This window comes from Grampus griseus, assembly GCF_964374135.1.
Source record: "Grampus griseus genome assembly, chromosome: 8".
Lineage (NCBI taxonomy): Eukaryota > Metazoa > Chordata > Mammalia > Artiodactyla > Delphinidae > Grampus > Grampus griseus.
In genome coordinates this window covers 104,211,697-104,236,640 of record NC_139002.1, presented here as the reverse complement: position 1 = coordinate 104,236,640, position 24,944 = coordinate 104,211,697, and the positions used below count along the sequence as shown (strand labels likewise).

Here is a 24,944-nt window from a genome sequence, read left to right as displayed (position 1 = left end):
CCAGGGATTCAATCCGGGCCCCCCGGAATTGGGAGCGTGGAGTCTTACCCACTGGACCACCAGGAAAGTCCCTGCAATAATTTTTAAAAGAGTAAAATCACACAAGGTATCTTTTCCAATCACAGTGGAACGCAACTAGGAACCAATAATAGAAAAACTGGAAACCTCACAAATATGTGGAAATTAAACAACATGCCCCTAAATAACTAATGGGTTAAAAAAGAAATCAAAAGAGAAATCAGAAAATGCTTTGAGACAAATGGAAATGAAGGTAACATACTAAACTTTATGGGATGCAGCAAGAGCAGTGCTGAGAGGAAACTTGCAGCTGTAAATGCCTCATTAAAAAGGAGGATCTCAAGCAAATTAAACCCAAAACTAGCAGAAAGAAGGAGATGATAAAGATTAGAGTGGGCATGCCACGGAGCAACTAAGCCCGTGAGCCACAACTACTGAGCCCGTGTGTCTAGAGCCTGTGCTCCGCAATAAGAGAAGCCACCGCAATGAGAAGCCTGTGCACCGCAGCAGAGTAGCCCCCGCTCACCGCAGCTAGAGAAAGCCCGTGCGCAGCAACGAAGACCCAATGTGGCCAAAAAAAAAAAAAAAAAGATTACATTGGAGATAAACAAAATGGAATATGAAAAACAACACAGAAAATCAATGAAACCAAAAGTTGGTTCTTTGAAACGGTCAATAAAATTGACACACCTTTGAGTAGACTAAGAAAAAAAGTGAAGACCTGAAAATTACTAAAATCAGAAATCAAAGGGGGTCATTACTATTGATTATACAGAAATAAAAAGCATTATAAGAGAACACTATGAATAACTGTATGCTAACAAATGAGATACCTAGATGAAATGGAAAAATTCCTAGAAACACACAAACTACCAAAAGTAACTCAAGAAGAAATAGAAAATATGGACATATCTATAACAAGGAATGAGATTGAATCAGTAATCAAAAACCTCCCAGGAAACTCCAGGACCAGATGACTTCCCAGGCAAATTCTACCAATCATTTAAAGGATTAACACCAGTCCTCAAACTCTTCAAAAAAATACAAGAGGAGGGAACACTTCCTAAGTCATTCTATGTGACCAGCGTTACCCTGATGCCAAAGCTAGATAAAGACATCACAAGAAAAGAAAACTACAAACTAATATCCCTTAGGAATATAGATGTAAAATTCCTCAACAAAATACTAGCAGACTGAACCCAGCAACATATTAAAAGAATTATACACCATGACCAAGTGGGATTTACTCTAGAATGCAAGGTGTTTCAACCTGCAAAAATCAATCATTGTAATACACCAAATATGAAATGAAGGGGAAAAACCACATGATCATCTCAACTGAGGCAGAAAAAGCATCTGACAAAATCCAACATCCTCTCAAGATAAAAACACTCAACAAACAAGGAATAAATAAGAACTTCCTCAACCTGATAAAGAGTGTTTATGAAAAATCCACAACCAATTTCATGCTTAATGGTGAAAGACTGAAGTCTTCCCCCTAAGATCAGGAAAAAGACAAGGCTGCCTGCTTTCACCATTTCATCTATTCAACTTCGTACTGGACATTCTAGCCAGAACAACTGGGCAAGAAAGAGAAATAAGAGGCATCCAAATTGGAAAGGAAGAAGGAAAATTATCCATAATCACAAGTGATACACACACATACAGAAAATCCTAAAGAATACACACACCGACACATACAATTAGAGCTAATAAATGACTTCAGCAAAGTTGCAGGATTCAAGAATACACAAAATTCAGTTTTATTTCTATACAGACAATTTTGGCATCAATTCTGATGCGTGGTTTTCCCCCCCCATACCAAGCAATTCTCTGACACCAGCTAAGTGCTCTACAACACAACTCAGTTCTGACATTGTCTACCTGGAGACAGCATCAGATTCCACAAGCTGGAGCCGCAGAATATAGGTCTCCTGATCACTCTTCAACTCAACAACCTTGGCTCCCTACTGTGTGTGGAGTAGCCGGCGAACACCTTATCCTGACGTTCCAGGTCCTCCCCTGACTGTCCTAAAGCACCTTTCCAAGATTCACAGCGCTCGAACAGTTACTACAATACATATCAAAGTACCTGCCCTTCCCCACAGCCTCTCCTCTTTGAAAGAGTCCATGGAGCAATCATTCCACAAACACTTATCAAGCACCTTCTGTGTACGCTGACTGGTGTTAGATATTCGAGGCCTTCTGCTTAAGTGTGTGTGTGTGTGTGTTAGGGAGGCAGGTGTGTGGATACAAACAAGGTCTCTGCCCTGGGAGAAGTGCTGGGGGAGGGGAATCAGTGCGCTGAATAGATTAATAATTTAAATGATCAAGCATCACCGCCACTGCCACCATCAAGTTCCAGTACTTTAGACAGAGCAGCTCCTCCAGGGTGGTTTTCTCTAGTTCCTGCGGAAAACATATTGGCCCCCAATTTAGCATTGGCCAGAATTCCGGTTCTGGTTTTTAGGTGCCACCAAACCCCGGGCCCTCTTTCTAGGGAGAAGGAAAAGCACACCTCCAACCTCCTCCCATAAGGTCCAGGTACCTGGAGTATGAAACGGCCAGGAATGCAGGTTGAACAAAGACAGAAGAGAGGCCCGGTCCGGACGGAACTGGGTCCCACCTCCTGTTCAGTTCTCTTCGACCCGCTGCTCCAGACATCGGGTTGTGAAAATTAAGAATCATCTCCACTGTAAAACACGACCGACGAGGATGGGATTCGAACCCACGCGTGCAAAGCACAATGGATTAGCAGTCCATCGCCTTAACCACTCGGCCACCTCGTCCCACGTGCAGCATTCTTTTCCACATTCCTTTATCTCTCATCTCCGCGCCTCCCGGCACCCTCGCAGGCATTCCTCAGTACAGACGTGATGAAACCTAGAGGAGGGAGAGACGGCGGACAGAAAGGGGCTTTTTGTGTTCCTTTCCGCCTGCCACAGGCGGGAACCCGCGCCATCCTTCACCACTCTGCAGCCAAGCTCTGCCACAATTTCCCCTCCCTAAGTCGGGGACGAGCGCGCCGGGGTTTCAGGACGCGCTTGGTCCAGGAGGTCGCGCACTGACCCGGAGGAGGGGGGTGCCTGTTTCTGGGAACCCAGCAGGCGCGGCGGAGCGGTGGCGGCCAGTTTCCAGCGTTTACAAAGCGCGCGGCGCGGGCAGAGAATGCAGTAGCTCCTCCCGGCGCACAGGGGGCGAGCTGGCGCGCCCGAGGCCGGCGCGGGCGGGCGGGCGCGGCTGCGCGAGGGGCTCGGCTCGCCTCGGCTCGCTTCGGCCGCGCTCGGCAGGCTGCGGTAAATCCGGGCTTGCGGCGGCAGGCAGAGGCTGCGGCCCGGTGGTCTCTGCTGCGCGCCGCGAGCCCCGAGAGCCATGCAGATGTCCTACGCCATACGGTGCGCCTTCTACCAGCTGCTGCTGGCCGCGCTAATGCTGGTGGCGATGCTGCAGCTGCTCTACCTGTCGCTGCTGTCCGGGCTGCACGGGCAGGAGGAGCAAGACCAATATTTTGAATTCTTTCCCCCGTCCCCGCGGTCGGTGGACCAAGTCAAGGCGCAGCTTCGCACCGCGCTGGCCTCCGGAGGCGTCCTAGACGCTAGCGGCGACTATCGCGTCTACAGGGGCCTACTGAAGACCACCATGGACCCCAACGATGTGATCCTGGCCACTCACGCCAGTGTGGACAACCTGCTGCACCTATCGGGCCTGTTGGAGCGCTGGGAGGGCCCGCTATCCGTGTCGGTGTTCGCCGCCACCAAGGAGGAGGCGCAGCTGGCCACGGTGCTGACCTACGCGCTGAGCAGCCACTGCCCCGATATGCGTGCCAGGGTTGCCATGCACCTTGTGTGCCCCTCACGCTATGAGGCCGCCGTGCCCGACCCCCGGGAGCCAGGGGAGTTTGCCCTGTTGCGGTCCTGCCAGGAGGTCTTTGACAAGCTAGCCAGGGTGGCCCAGCCCGGGATCAATTACGCGCTGGGCACCAATGTCTCCTACCCCAATAACCTGCTGAGGAATCTGGCTCGTGAGGGGGCCAACTATGCCCTGGTAATCGACGTGGACATGGTGCCCAGTGAGGGGCTGTGGAGAGGCCTGCGAGAAATGCTGGATCAGAGCAAGCAGTGGGCGGGCACAGCGCTGGTGGTGCCTGCCTTCGAGATCCGTCGAGCCCGCCGCATGCCCACGAACAAAAACGAGCTGCTGCAGCTCTACCAGGTGGGCGAGGTGCGGCCCTTCTATTATGGGCTGTGCACCCCCTGCCAGGCGCCCACCAACTACTCCCGCTGGGTCAACCTGCCAGAAGAGACCTTGCTGAGGCCTGCCTACGTGGTGCCCTGGCAAGACCCCTGGGAGCCATTCTACGTGGCCGGAGGCAAGGTGCCCAACTTCGACGAGCGCTTTCGGCAGTATGGCTTCAATCGTATCAGCCAGGTGCTCATAAGGGAGAGGGCAGGGGAAATGGGGCAGGATGGATGGTGGGGTCAGGGAGCTATGAGTGGCTCTGGATGGAAAAGAGGCAATGAGGCAGGAGGGATCATAGTTCAGGAGGTGGTTGGATGGTTGGAAGATCCAGGATGCCTCCAGAGGAATGGGAATGCTGGAGCGAGCAGGGATGTCAGTCTCTGCCCTAGGAATGTCATCAAATTTTGCTGACCTGTCTCTTCCCCCACAGGCCTGTGAGCTGCACGTGGCAGGATTCGATTTCGAGGTGTTGAACGAAGGTTTCCTGGTTCATAAGGGCTTCAAAGAAGCTCTGAAATTCCATCCCCAGAAAGAGGCCGAAAATCAGCACAATAAGATCCTTTACCGTCAGTTCAAACAGGAGTTGAAGGCCAAGTACCCTGACTCCCCGCGTCACTGCTGAGCCCTTCTCTCCCCTAGTCTGAGAAGTCTCAGCCTCCTCACTCCTTAGGCCGCGCCTCAGGCCTGACTGGGGTAAGAAATGTCACTCCACTTTACAGTGGTAGCTGTGGTGTTTGAACACTGGACTTGAGTATGGGATGCTGGGATCAAGTCCTAGCTTAACCACTAACTAGTTGTGTGGCCTTGAGCAAATCCCGTTCGCTCTCTGAGCCTCAGTTACCCCATCTGTTAAAGGGAGGTGAGAATACCTACCTCACAGAACTGTTGGGAGGTTCAGATGAGATGCTACATGTGAAAACATTCTGTAAGCTTCGTACAAATGTGAAGTATTATTAATATTATTACAGTATTATTATTGTTGTTATTATTATTGTTATTAACACTCTTGGGTGGGTGGGCTATAGGAGAGCAAAAAGTATGAATGGGGCAGAGCTGAGAAGTCCGAGTACTTAACAAAATGGGCATTTTGGAAAGAAATCAGTTGAAGGCGTTGAATTTAGTTCTTAGCTTTTGGGCAACTTCCTGGTTGTCTTAGGCCTCCGTCTCGGGGGCCCTGGAGAAGGGATGGGTCTGCAGGCTCTGTGCGTGGGAGTCTGAGATCTGGACCTCTGAATAGGCTGGGCTGGGTAATTTGCCTACCGACTACAATGTGTAAATAAATGAGTGTTCACACCTAAAGCTGGCTCCATTACTCTCCTGAACCGGGCGGGGTGGGGGAGCAGGTCGCGGGCTCTCCCCTTTCAAGCCGTGGGTGGTGGCTGCGGACCGAGGCGCGCTGGCTGCAAAGCAAGAAACGCACGAGGGCCTTCCCTGCCTGTTGAAAGCCTGTGTGAATTTCAGTCGGTTGCTATGGAAACCGGCCCGCGGTATCCCGGCATGCCTAGCCCCGAGCTGTCCAATTGTGAGCACTCCGACGGGCGCCTGCTGATGACGCATGCGGAAGCGTGGACAGGCTCTCGCCTCAGGAAAAAAGGCTCTCTCGGCGCTTCTGGGAGCCCCGCGGCGGTGGACAGTACCGGCTGTCTCCGGCACCTCTCAGGGAGTCTCGGACGTGAGGCCGGAGGCCCCACTCCCCGCGGGTGCGTAACGCCAACCCTGGCGCCTGGTTCGCCCTCTCCGGCCAGTGGATCGGAGCCGGCCCAATCTCCAGGGCCGAAGCGGAGACTTAACCGGCCGGATGCGTGCCGGGGGCCGCGGGACCGGTGCTGGCCGTGGAAGAGCCAGTGATTGTCCCGCCCGCGCCCGCGCGTACGCAGATGGAGCGGGACGGGGGGCTCTCGGCGCGCCGTAGAGGGGCTGTGTTGGCTTCTTCGAGGGTAGGGAAGAATCTTCCTTTCGAGGAGGCCTGCCCTCGACATGCTCACTTTCTGAGAGATAAACTGCCTGTACACAGTGCCTTATAATTTGCTTTTCCATTCCTTATCGCTTGCAATCTTTATTATTCTCTTTTTATACCCAAGGTAAGGAGGGGGAGGTTGTGATTTAATTCAGCTCACCCAGTAGACTCAGACTGCTGGAGAGACCTCCCCCAACCCCTCACCCTTTCTGGTCCGGAAAGGTAGGACTTACCTACCGCTGCATCTTCCAAAATTAATATATTTAACAGTGAAGAGGAATTGCGAAGTTTGGGAAATGCAGGAACTGAGGCTTGAGAATGGGAAAGATGAGGCTGGTTTGGAGAACCGAAGTTTTCAGGTCAGGGTCAGATCATTTGTGAAATCATTGAGGAATGTTTCGAAACTGTCCTCTAGGCTAGGCCAGTTAATTTACTTGAATTGACGTTTGCTACCACTACAGAGGCCGGGGGCTACCAAGAAGTAAAAGCCAATCCCTGCCCTGCAAAAGTTTGTTTGGTTTAATTTGTATTTGCAAATCCTCCAGTCATCGAATGAGTTAGTACTGTGCTAGGCGAATAAAGCGCATGTGCAGCCCAGCCCTGGTGAGGCTTACAGACTGGTTGGGGAGACAGACATGAGAATGGGCCAATAGACATGTAAATAAATAAGGAAGGGTGTCTACACGGAACTAAAGGACTACAAGAGAAGTGCCCAGACAAGCATATCACAGTGAACCAGAAGCCCCCAGTAGACAAAGAGATGATCTGTTGAGAAGACTATTTATTCTTCCTCTTGAGTGATCTTTTGGCCGCACTTGGCACTGTCACGTCTCCTTCATTCTGAAGTTCTCTCCATGCTTTGAGTTTTCCCTCCTCCACCTCTTGCTACTTTCCTTCTGTTTTGCAGGGGTCGCATCATCTGCCCCTTTGGTGACCCTGGGAGTTCCATCACGAGCCCCTTCTCACTCCACACATTCTGCCTTGCTGGTTGCACCCTCTCCCAAGGCCTGAAGAACTCACTATATGTGATGACCAGATCTCTGCAGCCCAGATTTCTCTCTGAGGCTTAGACCCAGGTGCCCCCAACCCTGCCCCTTCTCTCCTTTTGGGGTCTTTGCTCACACTACTTACTCTGGTTAAATGCTCCCTCCCTCAACCAGCTCAGCTCATCTGTCTGGCCCATCTTCCTCTGCCCTCAAAACTGCAGCAGGCTCCAGGTCCCAGTTTAGCTGTCTCTCCCATATGCCCCTCATCTTAACTCTTCTCACTCCACAGTAACGATCTGCTTCTTGGCCTCTCTCTCATCCAGGAACTTGTAAACTCCTTGAGGTCAGAGACTGTCTTTCTGTCACACTTGTGCCTGCCTCCTACCGTGGTGTCTGATGGTACCTAGCATATATTAGATTTTCAATAAAGATTAAATGAGTGAATAAATGAAGGAATGCTTAACAGTGTTCAGTGTTGCTGAGAAGTCAACCTGAGGTAAGCACCAAAAAATACTGGCATTAGGTACAAGGAGGTCATCTGTTAACTCTGCAGGATCAGTTTCAGCTGAGAGCGATGATACAGAAACAGACTGGAACAAGCGGGAGGTGAAAGTAGGAAGAGCAAGCCCTGGAAAAGGTGGAAAACGGGGGGCGATTGAGTGGAGTGGGGTGAAGTTTTGTGTTTCTGCTTTTTCTATATGGTGGGAAATTCCTGAGCGCGTCTAAAGTTTCATGGGACAGAGCTGTCAAGAGGGAGAGTGGAGGATGCAGAAGACGGGAGCACTGATGACGTGAGGTCTTAGAGGAAGCAGAGGGAGATAGGATTTGAGCACGGTGAGAAGATGAGCATTGTAGAGTGTTCTCAGGAAGAGAAGTGGTGGCATCATAGGCAGAAGGAGCAGCACGGTGGGCGGGGGGCGCTGGGTAGGAAGTGCATGGTATATTTGAGAACTAAGCATTAGAAGGTGGGGTGAAGGAGCCGGACCAGCAGTTCAAGTCCAGTCTATGTAGGGCCTTGAAAGCCCCAGTCAGATGTTTGGGCCCAGTCCCACAGACAGTGGGGAGCCCACCCTTGGCCTTTCCCATGTTATGGATCGTCACCTTGGCCACTCTTCCCGGGATTGGGATCACTGGCAGCGTCCAAGGGCATGGGCATTTCTGTGGTTCCCAGGCTTCGGGAGATGTGCAGGCAGGACCACTTGCACCTGCCCCACCCAGTGTGTGCCCAGGGTGTGGCGAGTCCAGTCACCCCCCCGGTTGTCCCCGTCAGCAGTGAGGCTTGGTTTGACTTCCCAAGTGGCCACTTTCCCGCTCAGAGCTGTGGGCAGTGGCGAGTGATGGCTCCACTCCTACTCCCAGAGCCCAGATGCCCGTCCAGCCTCCAAGCAAAGACACAGAGGAGATGGAAGCAGAGGGCGACTCAGCCGCCGAGATGAATGGGGAGGAGGAAGAGAGCGAGGAGGAACGGAGCGGCAGCCAGACCGAGTCCGAGGAGGAGAGCTCAGGTGAGCCCCACACGCCCGCGTGCCGCCCGCCCCCGCTCTGCCCGCCCTGACTGGCCTCTTGTCCCAGAGATGGACGATGAGGGCTACGAGCGCCGCCGCAGCGAGTGCGTCAGTGAAATGCTGGACCTGGAGAAGCAGTTCTCGGAGCTGAAGGAGAAGTGAGCAAGGGACCCTGGGGCCGGGCAGGGCTGGCTGGGGCCTGCTGTGGAGCGGGCGCTCCGCTCGTGTTTGACGGGCGAGCACACGGGTGCGCGGCTGCCTCTTACCTCCCAGGTTGTTCAGGGAACGGCTGAGTCAGCTGCGGGTGCGGCTGGAGGAGGTGGGAGCTGAGAGGGCGCCCGAATACACAGAGCCTCTCGGGGGGCTGCAGCGGAGCCTCAAGATCCGCATTCAGGTGGCAGGTGTGTGCCCTGTTCCCCTACCAGAAGCCATGGCTCTCTGGCCCCTTCCCCTCTCGTCCCTGCTCTGCCTCACCCGTGCCCCTGGCCCCCCTTTATGGGCCCCTGGGTCCCTGGCCAAGCAGGACCTCCCTCTCCCTCCCTCCACAGGGATTTACAAGGGCTTCTGTCTGGACGTGATCAGGAACAAGTACGAGTGTGAGCTGCAGGGAGCCAAGCAGCACCTGGAGGTGAATGTGCCGGGCGCTGGGTGCTAGGTGGGGACGGAAGTGGCCACCCCGGCCTGCCTGGCTGAGCCACTCCGCCTCTTCCAGAGTGAGAAGCTGCTGCTCTACGACACCCTGCAGGGGGAGCTGCAGGAGCGGATCCAGAGGCTGGAGGAGGACCGCCAGAGCCTGGACATCAGCTCTGGTGAGGCGAGCGGCTGGCTGGGCACCCCTGCCCCAGGCCCTGTGCTTTCAGTGCCTGCCCCCCATCTCGGCCTCAGCTTCCCTGCCTGCACAGGGGGGTTGTAAGAGGACCTGCTTCGTGGTCACTGTGGGGACTGAATGAAAGCAGCCAGGGAAGCGCCTAGCCCAGAGCCTGGCACACAGTGGGGACTCAGGAAGAGCGGGTCCCCTGCCCCCCTGCTCAGTTTCCAGAACGGAGGTGTCATTCTGACACATGCACATGCCATGGCCAAGTCCTCTCCATGTCCACAGGCCGACGTTCATACAGGGCACTGGGGAGGGAGGAATTATTATCGTACCCCTGTCCATGAAACAGATGAAGAAAGCGAGCCTCACAAAATCACAGTGACCTCTTTCCCAGGGTTGAACTCAGCTTCCAACCCCAAGCCCAGGCTTCTCTGCACTGCCCTGGTTGGGGTAGGGGCGCGAGTGATGGGGAAGGGCTGGCCTGGCCCGGGTGAGGGACACAGGCTACAGGGGTGGGGCGTCCTGGGATGGCCGGCACCCCAATCCTGACCCTGGTCTGGGGCACAGAGTGGTGGGATGACAAACTGCACGCCAGAGGCAGCTCGAAGACCTGGGGCTCCGTGCAGCCCAGCAAGAGGAAGAAGGCCCCTCTTGTTTCCGGTATCCTTTCCCCCACGGTGGCCCGAGCTGGGCGAGAGGTCAGGGCGGAGGAGGGTGGAGGGACACGCAAGACAGAGGCAGACCAGACTCATTTATGGTCATCTGGCATCCTGTGGCCATGTCCAGTCAAATCCAGCCGTCAGGGATTTTTTGCGGGGTCCTCCTAGGCTGTGTGGACCGTAAAAAAGTAGAAACATCCATCCAGAGATTTCCCCGTAATTTCCGGAGTGAGCTCTCCTTTGAGGCCCTTCTGGCTTTCCCATGACGTCCCAGGCTTTCCCACCCCCATGCCTTTGCTGACTTTCCGTTCTCCTATCGGCTGCCTTTGCCCGTGTGCCTGCTCAGTGCTCGTCTCGCTTGTTACTTCCTCCACGAAGCCTCTCCTAGTTTCCCCGCCGAAATGGCTATTTAGATATTACCCCTGTACCTAAACTGGGGCACCTGCCTCCCATCTGGGCATGGTCATCTCTGCCCCGCCCCAGGCGTGCGTCCCTTTGGTCCAGGGCCTACTGTGCCTTCCTCCCTCCTGGCACAGCAGCACGGAGTTGAATTGAATTGAATTCTCTTGTGCACCCCACCCCACCCCTCATATTCCTGCAGCAACCAGATTCTCAGGGCACTGACCTCCTGGTGGTGGGAATCAGGTTCACGCAGGGAGGGAGGGAAGAATCTGGACTGCAGAGACTTGAAGGGTGAATGGGAGGTGAGGGTGTGGAGACATCAGGGGGACAGAGTGGCTGGTCCCCACAGGGGAGTGTGAGACCGAAGGAGGGTTGTTTTCAGGACAGAGGAGACTAGAGTCTCTTTGTAGATGGGGAAAGGGGCCAGATCCCTGAGTGGGTGGCATGGACCTTGGCCTTCTGACCTTGAGACCGGAGAATAGGTGAGGGGAGCTGAGGAGTGGTAGGGTTGAGACTGGAAGGCCCCCGTGGAGTGGGTTAAATAGGCCATAGCCATGCCACCTCTCCACCCTGCCGAGAACCCGGGGGCCAAGAGGTAGGAGGTGGAGCCTGAGCTCTTAACTAGGTCCTCGGCTCCCTGCCCCGATGTCCACAGCACCGCCTCTTCTGAGTGTTGGAGCTCCCGGGCCAAGGCCCGTCACCTGCCCCCTCCACCAGGCTTCCTGCTTCCTTGACCCCCATTGCAGGCCCTTACATCGTGTACATGCTGCAGGAGATCGACATCCTGGAGGACTGGACAGCCATCAAAAAGGTGGGTCCGGTGCTGCCTGTCTCAGGATGGGGGCTGGCAGTGCAGTGCCCCCTCCCCAACCAGATGCCAGCTTTGGGCTTTGCAGGCGCTCCACGTGTGGACTTCCTGAGGGCCTGGGAAGCTCTCTGCTCAGCCCTCGGCACCCTCTGCCTTCAGCCCAGGTTCCCTGGCATTGCTTGAGCTCACAAGCCTCGTTTGGCCTGAGGCTGTTCCGGAGGAGGGAGTTCCTAGTCTACATCAGCCCCTTGTTGCAGGGCAGGTTTTGATGGGGGTGGGGGTAAAGGGAGGGCAGGAAGGCGGGAAAGCAGCTGGGCTGCCTGAGTCTCTGACTGGAGAGCACATCAAACCTTTGCCTAGAAAGGGTCTTATACCCCGGCAACCCCTCTAATTGCAGCCCGGACCCAGCAGCACCTCCACCTCAGAAAGGCTGATGGTGGAAGGGGGATTTGCCAAGCTGGAGGCAGGCTCTCAGGGGGTTTTCTTCTTACCCACCCAGGCAAGAGCAGCCGTGTCCCCTCAGAAGAGAAAATCAGATGGTAAGAACCAGCAGGGTCGGGACTTCCCTGACAGTCCAGTGGTTAAGACTCCACGCTTCCACTGCAGGGGGCGCGGGTTTGATCCCTGGTCAAAAAACCCCACAAACTACTGGGGTTGTTCTTCCTCCCCCAGCCCAGCCTCCAGGAAAGGAGCCCAGAGGGAGGCAGGGACTGTGTCAGATCAGTGACCTGAGAGAGTCAGGACGGTCTGGGTGTGAGGGCATTGTGGGAGCTACGGTGGGGGTGAGTAATGGGGCTAGGTGATGGACCCGCCCCGCCAGCTCTGGTTAGGGAGGGTGGAGTGCTGAGCCCTAGCAGCCGGCCTGGCGGGCCCAGAGTACCAGAGAGGCCCAGGAATCAGCGGTGTGGAGCTGACCTGTGCCCTCCTGGCCTTGCCTGCTCTGGGCCAGACTGAGGCCACTCCTCTCAGTGCCGCACATGAAGTGCCTGCTTCCCTCTTGGTTCGGCGTCCTCTCACCTGCAGTGGTTTTTCCCTTCCTGTGTACCCCCAGGACCTTGACCCTGCTGTTCACAGCCAGGGGGCCCTTGGAGCAGCTGGCAGCAAACCCAGCATTTGAACTTACCTGCTGCAGAAAGGCAGACTGACAGGCCCCTCAGCGTCTGCCCAGCCAGCCCTGCAGTGCTGCTGTGGCCCTCCCCTCCAGCCGCCACTGGTCTGGACTCCTCCTCTGCCCCTCCTCGGGGCCCTGTTCAACTGTGGCCTGGAGCTGCCTTAGCCAGGCAACACTGTCTCCTCCATCCCCGGCCAGCCCACCACCTGCCCCCACCGAAGGTCAGCCTTCGCGGTGCCCTCCCTGATGATGATGTGTCTCATCTTAAGCCAAAGCAACATCCTTTCTGCTGACCTTGGACCCGGCTCCCTAGTCACCGAGCCAGTGAGCTGGGTCCCACTTCACGGGAACTCTGGGTCAGAAATGATATTTGGGGGACCTTTGTGTCCTGGCTGTTGTTGGAGGTGAGAAGGCAGGCTCCCCAGGTCTTCCTTCTCAAGGCGGTTCCTGGTGTCCGCCTCCCAGATTTCAGGGACTGGAATTAAAACCTTTTCTGGGACTCTGGCGTGACCGGCGTGTGTCTAATTTACCTTGCAAGGGAATCAGGGCTCTCATGGAGAGTGCCTGTGACAGGCAGTCTCTTCTGGGGTCCCTGGTACCTCTTCTCACTGCCTAGCGGGAGCCTACCCACTCGAACTTGGAGTATAGGCTGGGGAAGGGGGGTTCTCCCACTTGCCTGCTCCCCAGAGGTTGGGGGGCTGGGCCCTGGACTGCCTGGTGCTGGTGAGCAACGTCTGAAGCAACATGTGGCACAGGCAGAGCACGTGGCCTTGGGTGGGGACGGGGACTGGGTACTCGGTGCTTGGAGACTGGATCATGTCTGCACCTGCCCCAGTCACTTGGCAGATTGGCAAGGCAGGCTGGCAGAGCCTGTGTGCGTGGGAGGCAGCTGGCAGCAGCGCCATGTTCTGACGACCTCACAGCCAGACTCCCCCCTGTTTAGCGCTGACTGTTAGAACCGCCCCCAGAACCTCAGTTAAGCAAAGAGGTTAGTTTCCATGGAGACACAGCATCCTTTCTCCACGGCAACCTGAAATCCCAAAACGCAAGTTAAGCTCAGGAATGCGTCATCGGTGACCTGTAGGGGGCGCTCTCCCACAAGGCTGAGCTCAAGACCGTGGACAGATGAGCAGTTGACCACAGACCTAAAGATGCCCCAAAGGCGAGGCCTGTGGGGACCTAGATAGGCCCTGCTTAACCCCTTTCTGCCCACCTGTATGATTCGAGGAGGCTGGCAAGGCTTTAGGACGCACTGTGTGGAGGTGGTAGCCCCACAGCTGGGGCCCTCGGAGGGCCACTTGCATGGAGACGATCCCTGCCCCCAGAGGCTGGGCCCAGAACAGAGGAAGCAGGCACTGCCCGGGCTGAGTGGACACACAAGAGTTAACTGGCGGCTGTGACAGGGCGAACCGCCCTCAGGAAGTGTTACTCACCACTGGGAATGTGAGTGCTCTTGCCTTGGGGGCTGGATTCTCTTCCTGAGTCCCCGGAGATACCGAAGGAGCTCCCAGCCATGGAAGCCCCTGGAGAGTCTGGAGCAGGCCTTCTCGGAGCCCCCAGCCCAACCAGCTTCGCACCTGGGCACCTGGAGAGAGAAAAGTTAGTGAAGTTGGAAGGGCAACCCGGTGGGGCAGGGGCGGGGGGACCACAGAACTGGGTCTGTCCTGGGCAAGGAGGGGGAGAGGGTTGGGCAAGGTTCCCAGCCCCTGGCCCCCTGCTCAGGTCTGGCGCCTGCCCCCAGGCCAGCGCAGGACCCGCTGTACGATGTGCCTGATGCCGGCGGGGCAGGAGCAGGTGGGCCTCAGCAGCCCGGGCGCACCGTGAGCCTGCGGGAGCGCCTGCTGCTTACCCGGCCCGTGTGGCTGCAGCTGCGGGCCAACGCCGCGGCCGCGCTGCACGTGCTGAGGACCGAGCCCCCCGGGGTGAGTCTTCCCCCACCCCTGGGGCTGGTGGCCGAGGGTGGGAGGGAGCGGGGCTGGACGCGGAGGTCCTGAGCCTCCGACCCCTGTCGACTCGCAGACATTCCTGGTACGGAAATCTAACACTCGCCAGTGCCAAGCCTTGTGCATGCGGCTGCCCGAGGCCAGCGGCCCCTCCTTCGTCTCCAGCCACTACATCCAGGAGAGCGCTGGGGGTGAGAGGGACCGGCCTGGAGGGAGGGGCTGGAAGCCATCAAGGCAGGGCACCGGGGTTCCCCAGAGAACAACCTCACTTCCCGTCTCTCAGGCGTCTCCTTGGAGGGCTCAGAGCTTGTGTTCCTGGACCTGGTCCAGCTCATCTGTGCCTACTGCCACACCCGGTGAGCCTGCCTGCAGGGCGCCTGCTGTCCATGGGGCCCTACTCCCTGGGATACCCTGTCCTTCTCCCACACAGACGCTCTCAGTGCCCACAGCCCGGAGCTTTCCTCACTCCTGACTTTTTGCTCCCCTCTCCGGCCTCAGGGACATTCTTCTCCTCCCGCTTCAGCTCCCCAGAGCCATCTGCCAGGCAGCCACCCGCAAGGAGCTGGAAGCCATCTCCCATCTGGGCATTGGTAAGGGCTCCCCTGCTACCCGTTGCTCAGATGGACAAGCTGAGGCCAAGAGGGAAAGGGAAGGCATGGGCACACAGCCTGAAGCCTGTGCCTTTCCCTCGGTTGGGCCCCCTCCCTGAACCCCCTGAGGCCCCAACCTGTTTCTCTTCCCTAGAGTTCTGGAGCTCCTCCCTCAACACCAAGGCTCAGCCAGGCCCATCTGAAGGCCCACTGCTGCCCAGGCTGAAGCCCCGGTCCCCACAAGAGCTGGACCAGGGCACTGGAGCTGCCTTGTGTTTCTTCAACCCCTTGTTCCCAGGGGACCTGGGCCCCACCAAGCGGGAGAAATTCAAGAGGAGCTTCAAAGTGCGTGTGTCCACAGAGACCTCCAGCCCCCTGTCTCCACCAGCTGTGCCGCCTCCCCCAGTCCCAGTGCTGCCAGGGACAGCCCCCAACCAGACAGAAAGGTTGCCCTCTCGCCAGCTGCTGCGGAGGGAGAGCTCAGTGGGGTACCGTGTGCCAGGGGGCACCGGCCCCAGCCTCCCGCCACTGCCTTCCCTCCAGGAGGTGGATTGCGGCTCCCCCAGCAGCTCAGAGGAGGAGGGGGTGCCAGGGTCCCAGGGGAGCCCAGCAACCTCACCCCGCCTGGGCCGCCGGCGGCCGCTGCTTCGGTCCATGAGCGCTGCCTTCTGCTCCCTGCTGGCGCCCGAGCGGCAGGTGGGCCGGGCAGCCGCAGCGCTGATGCAGGACCGACACACAGCCGTGGGCCAGCTGGTGCAGGACCTACTGACCCAGGTGCGGGCCGGCCCTGAGACCCAGGAGCTGCAGGGTATCCGCGAGGCGCTGAGCCGGGCCCGAGCCATGCTGAGCGCGGAGCTGGGCCCGGAGAAGCTGCTGCCACCAGAAAGGCTGGGTGAGACTCCAGCCCGGGGCTCTGCCGGTTCAGCACTATCTCCCCATTCCACTCTCTCTGCCTCCCCACACTGCCAGCCTGTCTCTCAGTCTGTTCTGCGGCTTTACAAACCCACCTTGTCTCACCACCATTCAAGCAAATTCTGTCCACCGCCTGCCTCCCTGTCACCAAGTTTCCAAATCTTTTTTTAATTTATTATTTATTTTATTTATGGCCGCGTTGGGTCTTCGTTGCTGCATGCAGGCTTTCTGTAGCTGCCGCGAGCAGGGGCTTCTCTTTGTTGTGGTGAGCAGGCTTCTCATTGTGGTGGCTTCTCTTGTTGTGGAGCACGGGCTCTAGGCTTACGGGCTTCAGTAGTTGTGGCGCACAGGGTCAGTAGTTGTGGCACACGGGCTTAGTTGCTCCGCGGCACGTGGGATCTTCCCGGACCAGGGATCGAACCTGTGTCCCCTGCACTGGCAGGTGGATTCTTAACCACTGCGCCACCAGGGAAGTCCCAAGGTTCCTCCTCTTTTTCATCCCTCTCCTCTCCTGATCATGCCCTTCCTCCCAGGGACTCTGCCCCCCTGGTTCCCCTGACCCCAGCCTACCTCTCCCCCGCAGAATGCGTCCTGGAGAAGTCGCTGCATCGCTCCGTGCTCAAGCCTCTCCGGCCCATCCTGGTGGCCCGCCTGCGGCGCCGTCTTTCCACCAACGGCTCCCTGGGCCGCCTGGCTGAAGGCCTCTGCCTGGCCCGGGCCCAGGGCCCGAGAGCCTTCGGGTCCCACTTAAGCCTGCCCTCCCCAGTAGAGATGGAACAGGTGCGCCAGAAGCTACTGCAGCTACTTCGTGCCTACTCACCCAGCGCCCAGGTCAAGCGGCTCCTGCAGGCCTGCAAGCTGCTCTACACAGCCTTGAGGACCCAGGCAGGTATGCCCCCTCCCACCACCTCCCACTGGCTCCTGCCAAGTCAGAGGCAGGCCACCAGGCAGAGGCTCCAGGAATGGCACAGCAGGGAGGGGGAAAAAAAAAAAAAAGGGTCCAACCCTCCCATTTCACAGATGGTAAAACTGTGGCCCAGAAAGCAGAGTATCCACTCCCCAGGCCTTGCCCCCTGGTTGCCATAGAGACCACAGTGCCCAAGGCCTGGCAGGCGGAGGGGAGGGTCCTTGTCTAAGATAAGTAGTGGATTCTGACCCTGGGGTCCCAGAGGAGCCTGAAGCTTCCTCCTCCACCACCACAGGGGAGGGTGCAGGGGCCGATGAATTCCTCCCACTGCTGAGCCTCGTCCTGGCCCAGTGCGACCTTCCTGAGCTGCTGCTGGAGGCCGAGTACATGTCAGAGCTGCTGGAGCCTGCCTTGCTCACTGGAGAGGGTGAGGAACCCCACACACGCCCCTTCTGTCTGGGTGGGGCTGGGGCGCCCTGACTGAGCAGAGGAGGCAGAAGGAGCAGGTCACTCACGCCCAGCCTGAGCCGCATTCCTCCCCTTGTGTCCCAGGCGGCTACTACCTGACCAGCCTCTCGGCCAGCCTGGTCCTGCTGAGTGGCCTGAACGAGGCCCACACCCTCCCGCTGAGCCCCTCGCAGGAGCTGCAGTCCTCCCTCAGCCTCTGGGAGCAGCGCCGCCTGCCCGCCACCCACAGCTTCCAGGTAACAGGACTGGCCACCCCCGGGGGGAGTCTGGCATTGTCTGGCGCAGTCCTCTCCTTTGCCCAATGAGACCCAGGAAAGGAGGGGGAAGGGGAAAGGCCAGTCCTGCATTAGCCCACGACAGAAACAGCGCCCCGTGCATAACACACGTCCGAGCCAGGCTTTCTGGAGGCTGCGTTCCACGAGCCGGCACTGTGCTCAGTGCTCTGGCGGCTCAGCCTTGAATCTTCACAGAAACTCTGAAGTGGGATCATTATTATCCCCATTTTACAGATGAGGAAACTGAGACATGACATGGGGAGGGAAAGGGACACAGGCAGATCCTGGCTTCTGGCCCCCAACTGGACTCAGGCTTCCAGCCCGTGACCCCCATACCCTCCCATCCGGGCTCAGGTGTGGTGTCCTCAGAGCCAAACAGCATCTCTGCCCTTCACCCTCCTTCCATGCAGTCAAGAGACCCTTTCTAGCCTTGGCTAAGAGTCCAGATTTGATAGCCAGATCCTGGATCCAAATGCTGGCTCTGCTGCTTTTTGGCTCTGGGAGCTTGGGCAAGTTATATAACCTCTTTGTGCCTCAATTTTCTTGTCTATAAAATGGGGTAATAGTATCTACCTCCTGGGGTTGATATTTGGATGAAATGGGTTAATTCAGGACAAGTACTGAGGGCGCAGAGTAAGCTCTACCTGAGTAGGATTGTTAGGCTGTAGATGCCTGCTGGGGCGTCCTTCCAGCCTGCAGCTGTGACCCGCTAGCCCAAGCACATCCCTCCCTTCCTCAGAGCCCCTGCTCAGAGCTCACCTTATTCACAAAGCTTTTGCCACTGGTTCTACCACTGGATATGTACCATCCCAGCCCTGTTCCTGCAGAGCTTCTACTGAGACCTCAAGCTTTGCAGCCAGATTCGCACCAGGCAGGACTGAGTTCTTGATTTTGCTTCTCCTGCACAGCACCTCCTCCGCGTAGCCTATCAGGACCCCAGCAGTGGCTGTACCTCCAAGACGCTAGCCGTGCCCCCAGGGGCCTCGATTGCCATGCTGAATAAGCTCTGTGCCACCAAGTTCCGGGTGACCCAGCCTGATACTTTCAGCCTCTTCCTATACAAGGAGGAGGACTACCACCGCCTGCCCCCCGGAGCCCTGGCCCACCAGCTCCCCACCACCGGCTACCTCATCTATCGCCGGACAGAGTGGCGCGAGACCCAGGGCACCTCCCCGGGGGCTGCCCCAGAGGAGGGCAGTGGGAGGCCAGAGGCAGAGGGCAGGGAGCAGGAGAAAGGGGGCTGGGGAGATGGGGACACCAAGGTCAAAGCCAGTCCCAGGGACAGCAGGGGAGAGTCTGAGACGATGGCCGAGGGGGGCAAGGACCAGGCCAGGGGAGGCCCTGCCCAGCCAAGGGGGCCAGAGGCTGAGGGAAGCCAGGTAGCAGAGGAGTAGCTGGGAGTGGGCAGAAGGGCCATTTGGGGCAGAAAACTCTGAGCCTGGGGGGAAGGCCTTTCAGAGCCATCCACCCCACTGGCCAAGGCACAGCCCCCTAGTCTTCCCCACCCCGGGCCGCTCCGTGTCTGCCACCTCCTCTGACTGTCTAGCCCTCTGATCACACCTGCTGGGAGGTGCCTGGACTGGCCACATCTGGGCACTGGAGTAAAGCCCAGGGGGTTTTGGGGGGGGGCCCAGACGAAGGGCCCAAGGCCCCTTGGCCTCTCATCCTTCTCCCCCAGCTGGAGGCCAGCCGTCCCGCAGTGGTGAGTGTGCCCAACAGGGGACAAATCAAACAGGGGCCTGACCTCTGGCAGTGGAGGGTGGGGCTTCAAGGCCCTGAAAGGCCCCACCCACTCCTGGGTGTCAGGAGGATTTGGGGAGGCAGCAAGATGTTGGGGCCCAGTGCTGCCCAGACCACCTGGAGGCCAAGCACCTCCAAACCTCAGTGTCCTCATCTGTGAAGTCGGGGTGCTACTGCTGCCCTACCTTCTCCCAGAAGTCTTCCATGGGTCAGAATGGATGGTTTTGTGGCAAAGCAGAGCTCAGACTAGGGGAAAGGGGAGGGAAGGAGGTTGGATGCTAGCAACACACATACACACACCTCTCCAAGGGTCTGTTCTTCACTCTCACAGAAGGGAGAGGCTCTCCAGGCAGCCCTGGGGACTGGGTCGGGTCCAGCTGAGAGAACACCCACATTCTGGTCTTTCCCTAAGATGGGAAGTCCTCCCAGGCACTGTGATGTCCCAAGGGAATGGGACAGAGGAGACAGGCTTCTGAAGTGAGGTGAGGATTCGGAAATCATCTTCTCTGCACTTGACTCTCTTGGACCTCACAAGAGCTTTACGGGACACAGGGCCTGGCTTTTTACCCACTGAGGCTTGGGAAAGTGACTCCTAAGACACCACACAGGAGGCCATTGGGATCCCCACACCCAAACCAGGGGTCAGGTTCCAGCTACTCCTTGTGTTCTAAACCACCAGTAAATTAACCCTCAAGGTCCGGTAGACCCCAAAGGGAGGCCCGGATCAGGCAACAAATGAGCAAAGAAAATACCAGCAACAACCACAAGGGGGTGCACATGGCTCAGGAAGCTGCCAAGAGGGTGACCTGATGGACGAACGCAGCTCCAGGGCAGCGGCAGTGTAGGTGGTCACGGGGTTTGCAGTCTGGCAGCTGCCAGGCAACTTGGGGACAGTGCCAGGGCCAAGACCTCTGGCCCTCAGCTGTCTTGGGAGTCAGGGGTCTGAATGAGGCCAGCCTCAGGGGACCACTCCCTGGGAAGGAACTAGCCCCTGGTGGAAGGAGGACCCTAGCCAGTCTCTGAGGTGCTCCCTCAGACACTGATCACAAAGGGACATCAGCTCATATATCAGACATGACAGCTGGAAGGTAGAAATCCTGGACATTGGGATTTCAGACCCTCCAGATACAGCCCAGGTTGCAGGGCTCCCAAATTTCTCACTAGGCCATCAGCAGCTCTAACTTCCCCCACTTCTACCCGCCCCCCACAAGCTTCTCGCTGGTGGGGAGTCTCCCTTCACTCTTTTGTATGTCCCCCCCAGTCCCGCACCCACCCGAGTGCCCTGTACAGTGCTGGGCACTCCACAGGCGCACAATAAATGTTGTTCACTAATTGGAGTTTGATAACTAAGAGGGAAGGGCAGCGGGCTGGGAGGTTAAGGGAGGGCTGGGTTCTGGGAACCAAACACAGGATGTCTCAAGTACAGTCTCAGAGGAAGGACCTGGAATGGTTGCAGGGGGTGTTCAGAGAACCCCAGGGCCGGATGAAGAGCTGGTCTCATGGGAACTAGGGCTGGCTGAGGCTTCTGGGCCCCTGCGAGGGGGCCTCTGCAAGCCCTTCCCACCTCCTTCCCATGCTCAGTCCTAATTCCTGGCTCTGAGAATTCAGCATGCCCCCAGCAGTGGCTCATTGGAGCACTGCCAGGCCCTGCCTGCTCCCTGAATCTTCTGGTTTACCTTCTGAAGAAATTCTGATGGGTTAGGGGTCCCGGCCAGATAAATCAGCATGACCAAGGGTCATGAGACAGGGGTTGGGGCTCCAGGCAGGGCAGGCAATGACAGGCTGGTCTAGAACTGATCTTATTGTCCCCATTTTATAGATGAGGAAACTGAGGCTTGCTCAGGCAAAGTGGCTTGTTACAGGGCAGAGGACTCAGACACCAGGTTCCGTGGAGCTTCGGATTCTGCAGTCCTCCAAAACAGAAGGAGTTGTTTACTCATCCACTCAGCAATCTGTTGTGTCCGTATGGACCAAGCATCCGCAGCCCCAGCCAGAGGGAGACAGCTGTGATCTGGGCAGTAACGGCCTACTGTGCGCTCGGACTCTGTACTGCCCCCCCCCCACTCCCACTACTGCCTTCCACCTTTGGCCTTCTGGAAGAGGAAGTCAGGGCTCTGAGAGGTGCCGTGCCATTTCCAGCATCCACTGCTGCAGGGCAGGGCTGGAACCCTGACGCTTGGATCTCTGGAGGAGCAGCAGAGTCATTTCCTCACTTGGAAATGTTGCACTTATCACCTCACAGTAGTTCCCTGTGTGAGTTTGTTTATTGTCTGTCTTCCTCACCAGAAGGCCAGAGCCAAGTCGGCCTTGTTCCCTGCTGAATCTTGGGGGCCTAGAACAATGCCTGGCCCGGAACTGGCATGTAGTAAATATATGTGGAGTGATTGAAGACTCAGCCTAACTGTTCATCCCATGGCTTGGGACATGGGGCGGCACATCCTCCATTGCTGCCACCAGGGGGCGGGCGTGCCCCACTCCCAGTCACATGCCAGGTTCCCTTCTCTCCTGAGGCCCCCCCCCCGGGGACCCAGGGCATTCAGAGGACCTGTGCAGGGCCTGGTGCCAGGAAGGGCCCTGGGACCGTCCTGCGAATGGGGATCCTGCTAATGGAGGTTGGGAAGGGAATGAGAGAGCGGCCTCTTCCCCCCAGGGCTCTCTGGCCAGGCAGGCTCAGGAGCCAGGCCTGTGGGGTGGCCTGAGAGAGGACCCTGCCAGGGTGGTGAGGAAAGCGGTCATTGAGACCCACAACACCCTGACTCAATTTCAACACCAAGCAGTTAACTCCCCGCCATGGCCTTGTGACCGCCTTCATGCCCACAACTTAACACGCAAACGCCCTGACTCAACTTCAACACCAAGCAGTTAACTCCCCGCCATGGCCTTGTGACCGCCTTCATGTCCACAGCTTAACACGCAAACACCCTGACTCACATTTGCACACAGGCTGTGTGACACCCTGCCCTGCCAGGGTCACCTACAGTGAAGCCTGAGCACCGCCACCCTTAACAGGAACACCCAGAGTGTTAGGACACCCTGACACGGTTAGCCATTCATGCCCTGCAGGATGGGACACAGTGACACACATTGGCCCCTCCTCTGAGCCACACCCTGACGCAGACATCCCTAGATCTGCAAACTCAGAGATATTCCCTCACACTCTCCCTCTCGGGTTCAGAATGTGACACCCTGACGCACATACATGGAGACAGGCCAACACAGAGACATGTGGTGACCTGCTCCACAAGGACCCTCATGGCACGCTTACACCTACCCTTGCAGGACTGCCGCTGACATACCCAAGGCCCCCTCTCGGACATGCCTGCTGCTTCCCACGCTGCACAGGCATGGAAGTGCAGACACACACACAAACTCAGAGACAAGTGCAGACACACACAGAGATACACATACAACATAACGACACACATACATTTTTGATGATGCAAAAGAGGTCCAAGTCCTTCTGACTAATCTCACCCCCAGCCGTGGCCTATCCCTGCCACCACTCAGCTACCCCACCCCATGGTGGACCCTGCTGGGGGCTGGGAGTTGCTGAGAAGACCCTCTTGGGGGCGTGGTGACCCCACTGGCCAGGCAGAAGGCAGAGGCCGGCAGCACTGGGTGGGGAGGCCTGAGCTCATCAGATTCCAGCCTGAGTGATTCACGGGAAGTGCCTGGGGAAGGGGGGGGGAGACTGGTCCAGGGGCAGGGGCTTTGGAGGCCTGGGTGGGCTTCAGATCAGAGGGTCTCGGGTCCAGAGCAAGCCTCTGGTCTGGGAGGGGGGCTTCCCGAGGGGGTGGCCCAGGCTGAAGGGGTGTCTGCTGGGTCTGGCTCCTGGGAGGGGCTTAGGACACAGATCTGAGTCGCAGGATGAGACAATCAGTCCCTCCTGCCCACCCCGCCCATGGCCTGGGCCCCTGACCCCGTGCCTTCCCGGCCCCAGCAGCTGGGTGTCTTTAGCAGGGGTTAGGCCAAGGGTGGGGGGGCAGGGGTGGGGTGACCTTCACGGCCATCTTGGCCCCTTGGGCCCTGGGGCAGGCAGCCCGAGTGGCCCCCAGAGGCCTCGAGGGGCTGAACCAGCCTGGCCCAGTCGGGGCCGACAGGGTTACAGACCCTCGCTGCCCTGCCAGGCAAGACCTCTGCCAGAGAGCTGAGAACACGCTCCTGTCCCAGCGCCAGGGATGTTTTCCTGCTGAGATGCAGCCCTCTGCTCCTGCTGCCCCCGGAGCCCCTGCCTCCCAGGCCGGGCTGATGCTCAGAGGACACAGCTGCTCCTGCAGGGTGACAGAAAGAAAGAAAGGAGGGGACAGGGCGGGGGTGCAGGAAGTGCCTTTCTTGGAACTCTGCACCAAAATAGCCCACTCTGTTCCTACTCTGGGTCTCAGTGTCCCCACGGGGGAGGTGTGTGTCACCAAGGAGACCCTCACCAGGGAGGGGCCTGAGCTGACCTCAGTCTGGCTTCTGCCCGCCATCTTCCCACCCCTCCCACCCCTGACAGCCCTCACCACCCCCGCCTCGGGCTCTGCTCCACTTTGAAGTCCTAACATAAATACCATGTCTGCTTGGGTTCCCCTTCCCAGCCCGGTCACAGCCCCCAGACCTGGCTCCCACCCCAGCCAGCACTGGGGGTGCGAGCTGGGGGAGAGGAGCGAGGGAGGCCTGGACCACCCAGGGAAGGTGGCGAGCCAGAGACCCGGGGACAGGACCAGGGAGACAGAGCGGGTGAGACACCAGAGATGGAGGGGGGGAAACAGAAGAGGGCAGAGAACAGAGAGACCCCAGAAACCAACAAGGTGACAATGCTGGGGACAGGAGAGGAGAAAGAGGGACCCCAGAGACAGACAGGGGAGCTAGAGACCCCGACAGAGAGGGAAGAGAGGAACAGGGAGGAAGAGACCCTGCAGTCAGAGGGAGGGACAGTGAGACACAGAGGTCCCCGGGGAATGTGAACGGGCAGGAAGAGAAGGGGAAAGTTCCAGGTGCCAGTGGAGACGGCAGGGGCGGAGACCAGGGTAGCAATGGAAAGAATGTGGTGGAAAGAGAAATGTCCCTGGAGACAGGATGACCAACCATCTTTGTTTGCCCGGGGCTGAGGGGGCTCCAGGGACACAGCACTTGCAGTGCTGAGACCAGGCAAGTCCTCAGCAAACGGGGAAGAGTGGGTCACCCTGGGTGGCAGGCCTTTGCCAGATGCCACAGGGATCAGAGTCCACTTGCATAGGTACCCTTCACACAGATGAGGAAGCTGTGGCCCGAGAAGGGCCATCCGGGACGTCCCTGGAGCACATGGCAGGGCCAAGGCAGGACCAGCTTCAGGGATGCTCCATGGAGCTGCACGGGCAAAGGGCTCCAGAGGGAGGACAAGAACAGTGAGGGCCGGGAGAGCACCTGTCCTGGGATCCCCAGGCTCGGGTACAGTCCCCGCTCTGCCTCCGCCTGTGTGACCTAGGGCAAGCCTCGTCCCTCTCTGGGCCGTGTGAACACTGAGTGGAAGGGCCGGGCCCCTCTAGCTCTGATGGGAGCTCCAGGACTCATGGCCCCCTGGGCAGATGTGGCCAGATGTTCAGGTCAGGCATCTGCCAGGAGAGAGACTGGGGCTCCAGCTGGGCCCAG

General features: G+C 57.8%; 3 protein-coding genes across 8 annotated transcripts; all 3 read left to right on the top strand.

Moving 5' to 3' along the window:
- The first annotated feature begins 3,304 nt into the window (after positions 1–3,304).
- B4GAT1 (beta-1,4-glucuronyltransferase 1) lies at positions 3,305–5,546 on the top strand. Its single transcript, XM_082660535.1, has 2 exons — positions 3,305–4,446; positions 4,688–5,546. Exons 1-2 carry the CDS (start codon positions 3,391–3,393, stop codon positions 4,877–4,879), a joined length of 1,248 nt encoding a protein of 415 aa, XP_082516661.1. The 5' UTR covers positions 3,305–3,390; the 3' UTR covers positions 4,880–5,546.
- Positions 5,547–5,820: 274 nt separating this feature from the next.
- BRMS1 (BRMS1 transcriptional repressor and anoikis regulator) lies at positions 5,821–12,989 on the top strand. Of its 5 annotated transcripts, XM_082661288.1 has the most exons (11): positions 5,823–5,957; positions 8,560–8,705; positions 8,773–8,863; positions 8,979–9,106; positions 9,254–9,333; positions 9,418–9,514; positions 10,087–10,179; positions 11,327–11,391; positions 11,888–11,927; positions 12,061–12,170; positions 12,440–12,989. In XM_082661288.1, exons 2-11 carry the CDS (start codon positions 8,567–8,569, stop codon positions 12,503–12,505), a joined length of 909 nt encoding a protein of 302 aa, XP_082517414.1. In that variant the 5' UTR covers positions 5,823–5,957; positions 8,560–8,566; the 3' UTR covers positions 12,506–12,989. The 5 variants fall into 5 exon arrangements, with proteins under 5 accessions (XP_082517413.1, XP_082517412.1, XP_082517414.1 ...); XM_082661287.1 differs by lacking the exon at positions 12,061–12,170 and having other exon boundaries at positions 5,821–5,957; XM_082661286.1 differs by lacking the exons at positions 10,087–10,179; positions 12,061–12,170 and having other exon boundaries at positions 5,821–5,957; positions 11,236–11,391.
- A 1,023-nt stretch (positions 12,990–14,012) lies between these two features.
- RIN1 (Ras and Rab interactor 1) lies at positions 14,013–18,988 on the top strand (the record flags this gene model as incomplete). Of its 2 annotated transcripts, none has more annotated exons than XM_082660891.1 (10): positions 14,013–14,098; positions 14,241–14,421; positions 14,519–14,633; positions 14,726–14,798; positions 14,941–15,032; positions 15,187–15,924; positions 16,714–16,833; positions 17,147–17,278; positions 17,404–17,555; positions 18,503–18,988. In XM_082660891.1, 10 exons carry the CDS (start codon positions 14,013–14,015, stop codon positions 18,986–18,988), a joined length of 2,175 nt encoding a protein of 724 aa, XP_082517017.1. The 2 variants fall into 2 exon arrangements, with proteins under 2 accessions (XP_082517017.1, XP_082517016.1); XM_082660890.1 differs by having other exon boundaries at positions 16,528–16,833.
- Positions 18,989–24,944: the final 5,956 nt, after the last annotated feature.

Coding starts and splice junctions, on each gene's coding strand:
- B4GAT1 (XM_082660535.1), top strand. CDS start 3,391: ATGCAGATGTCCTACGCCATACGGTGCGCCTTCTACCAGCTGCTGCTG. Junction 4,447..4,687: donor GCTTCAATCGTATCAGCCAG/GTGCTCATAAGG, acceptor CTTCCCCCACAG/GCCTGTGAGCTGCACGTGGC.
- BRMS1 (XM_082661288.1), top strand. CDS start 8,567: ATGCCCGTCCAGCCTCCAAGCAAAGACACAGAGGAGATGGAAGCAGAG. Junction 11,392..11,887: donor ACTGGACAGCCATCAAAAAG/GTGGGTCCGGTG, acceptor TTACCCACCCAG/GCAAGAGCAGCCGTGTCCCC. Junction 11,928..12,060: donor TCAGAAGAGAAAATCAGATG/GTAAGAACCAGC, acceptor TTCCTCCCCCAG/CCCAGCCTCCAGGAAAGGAG.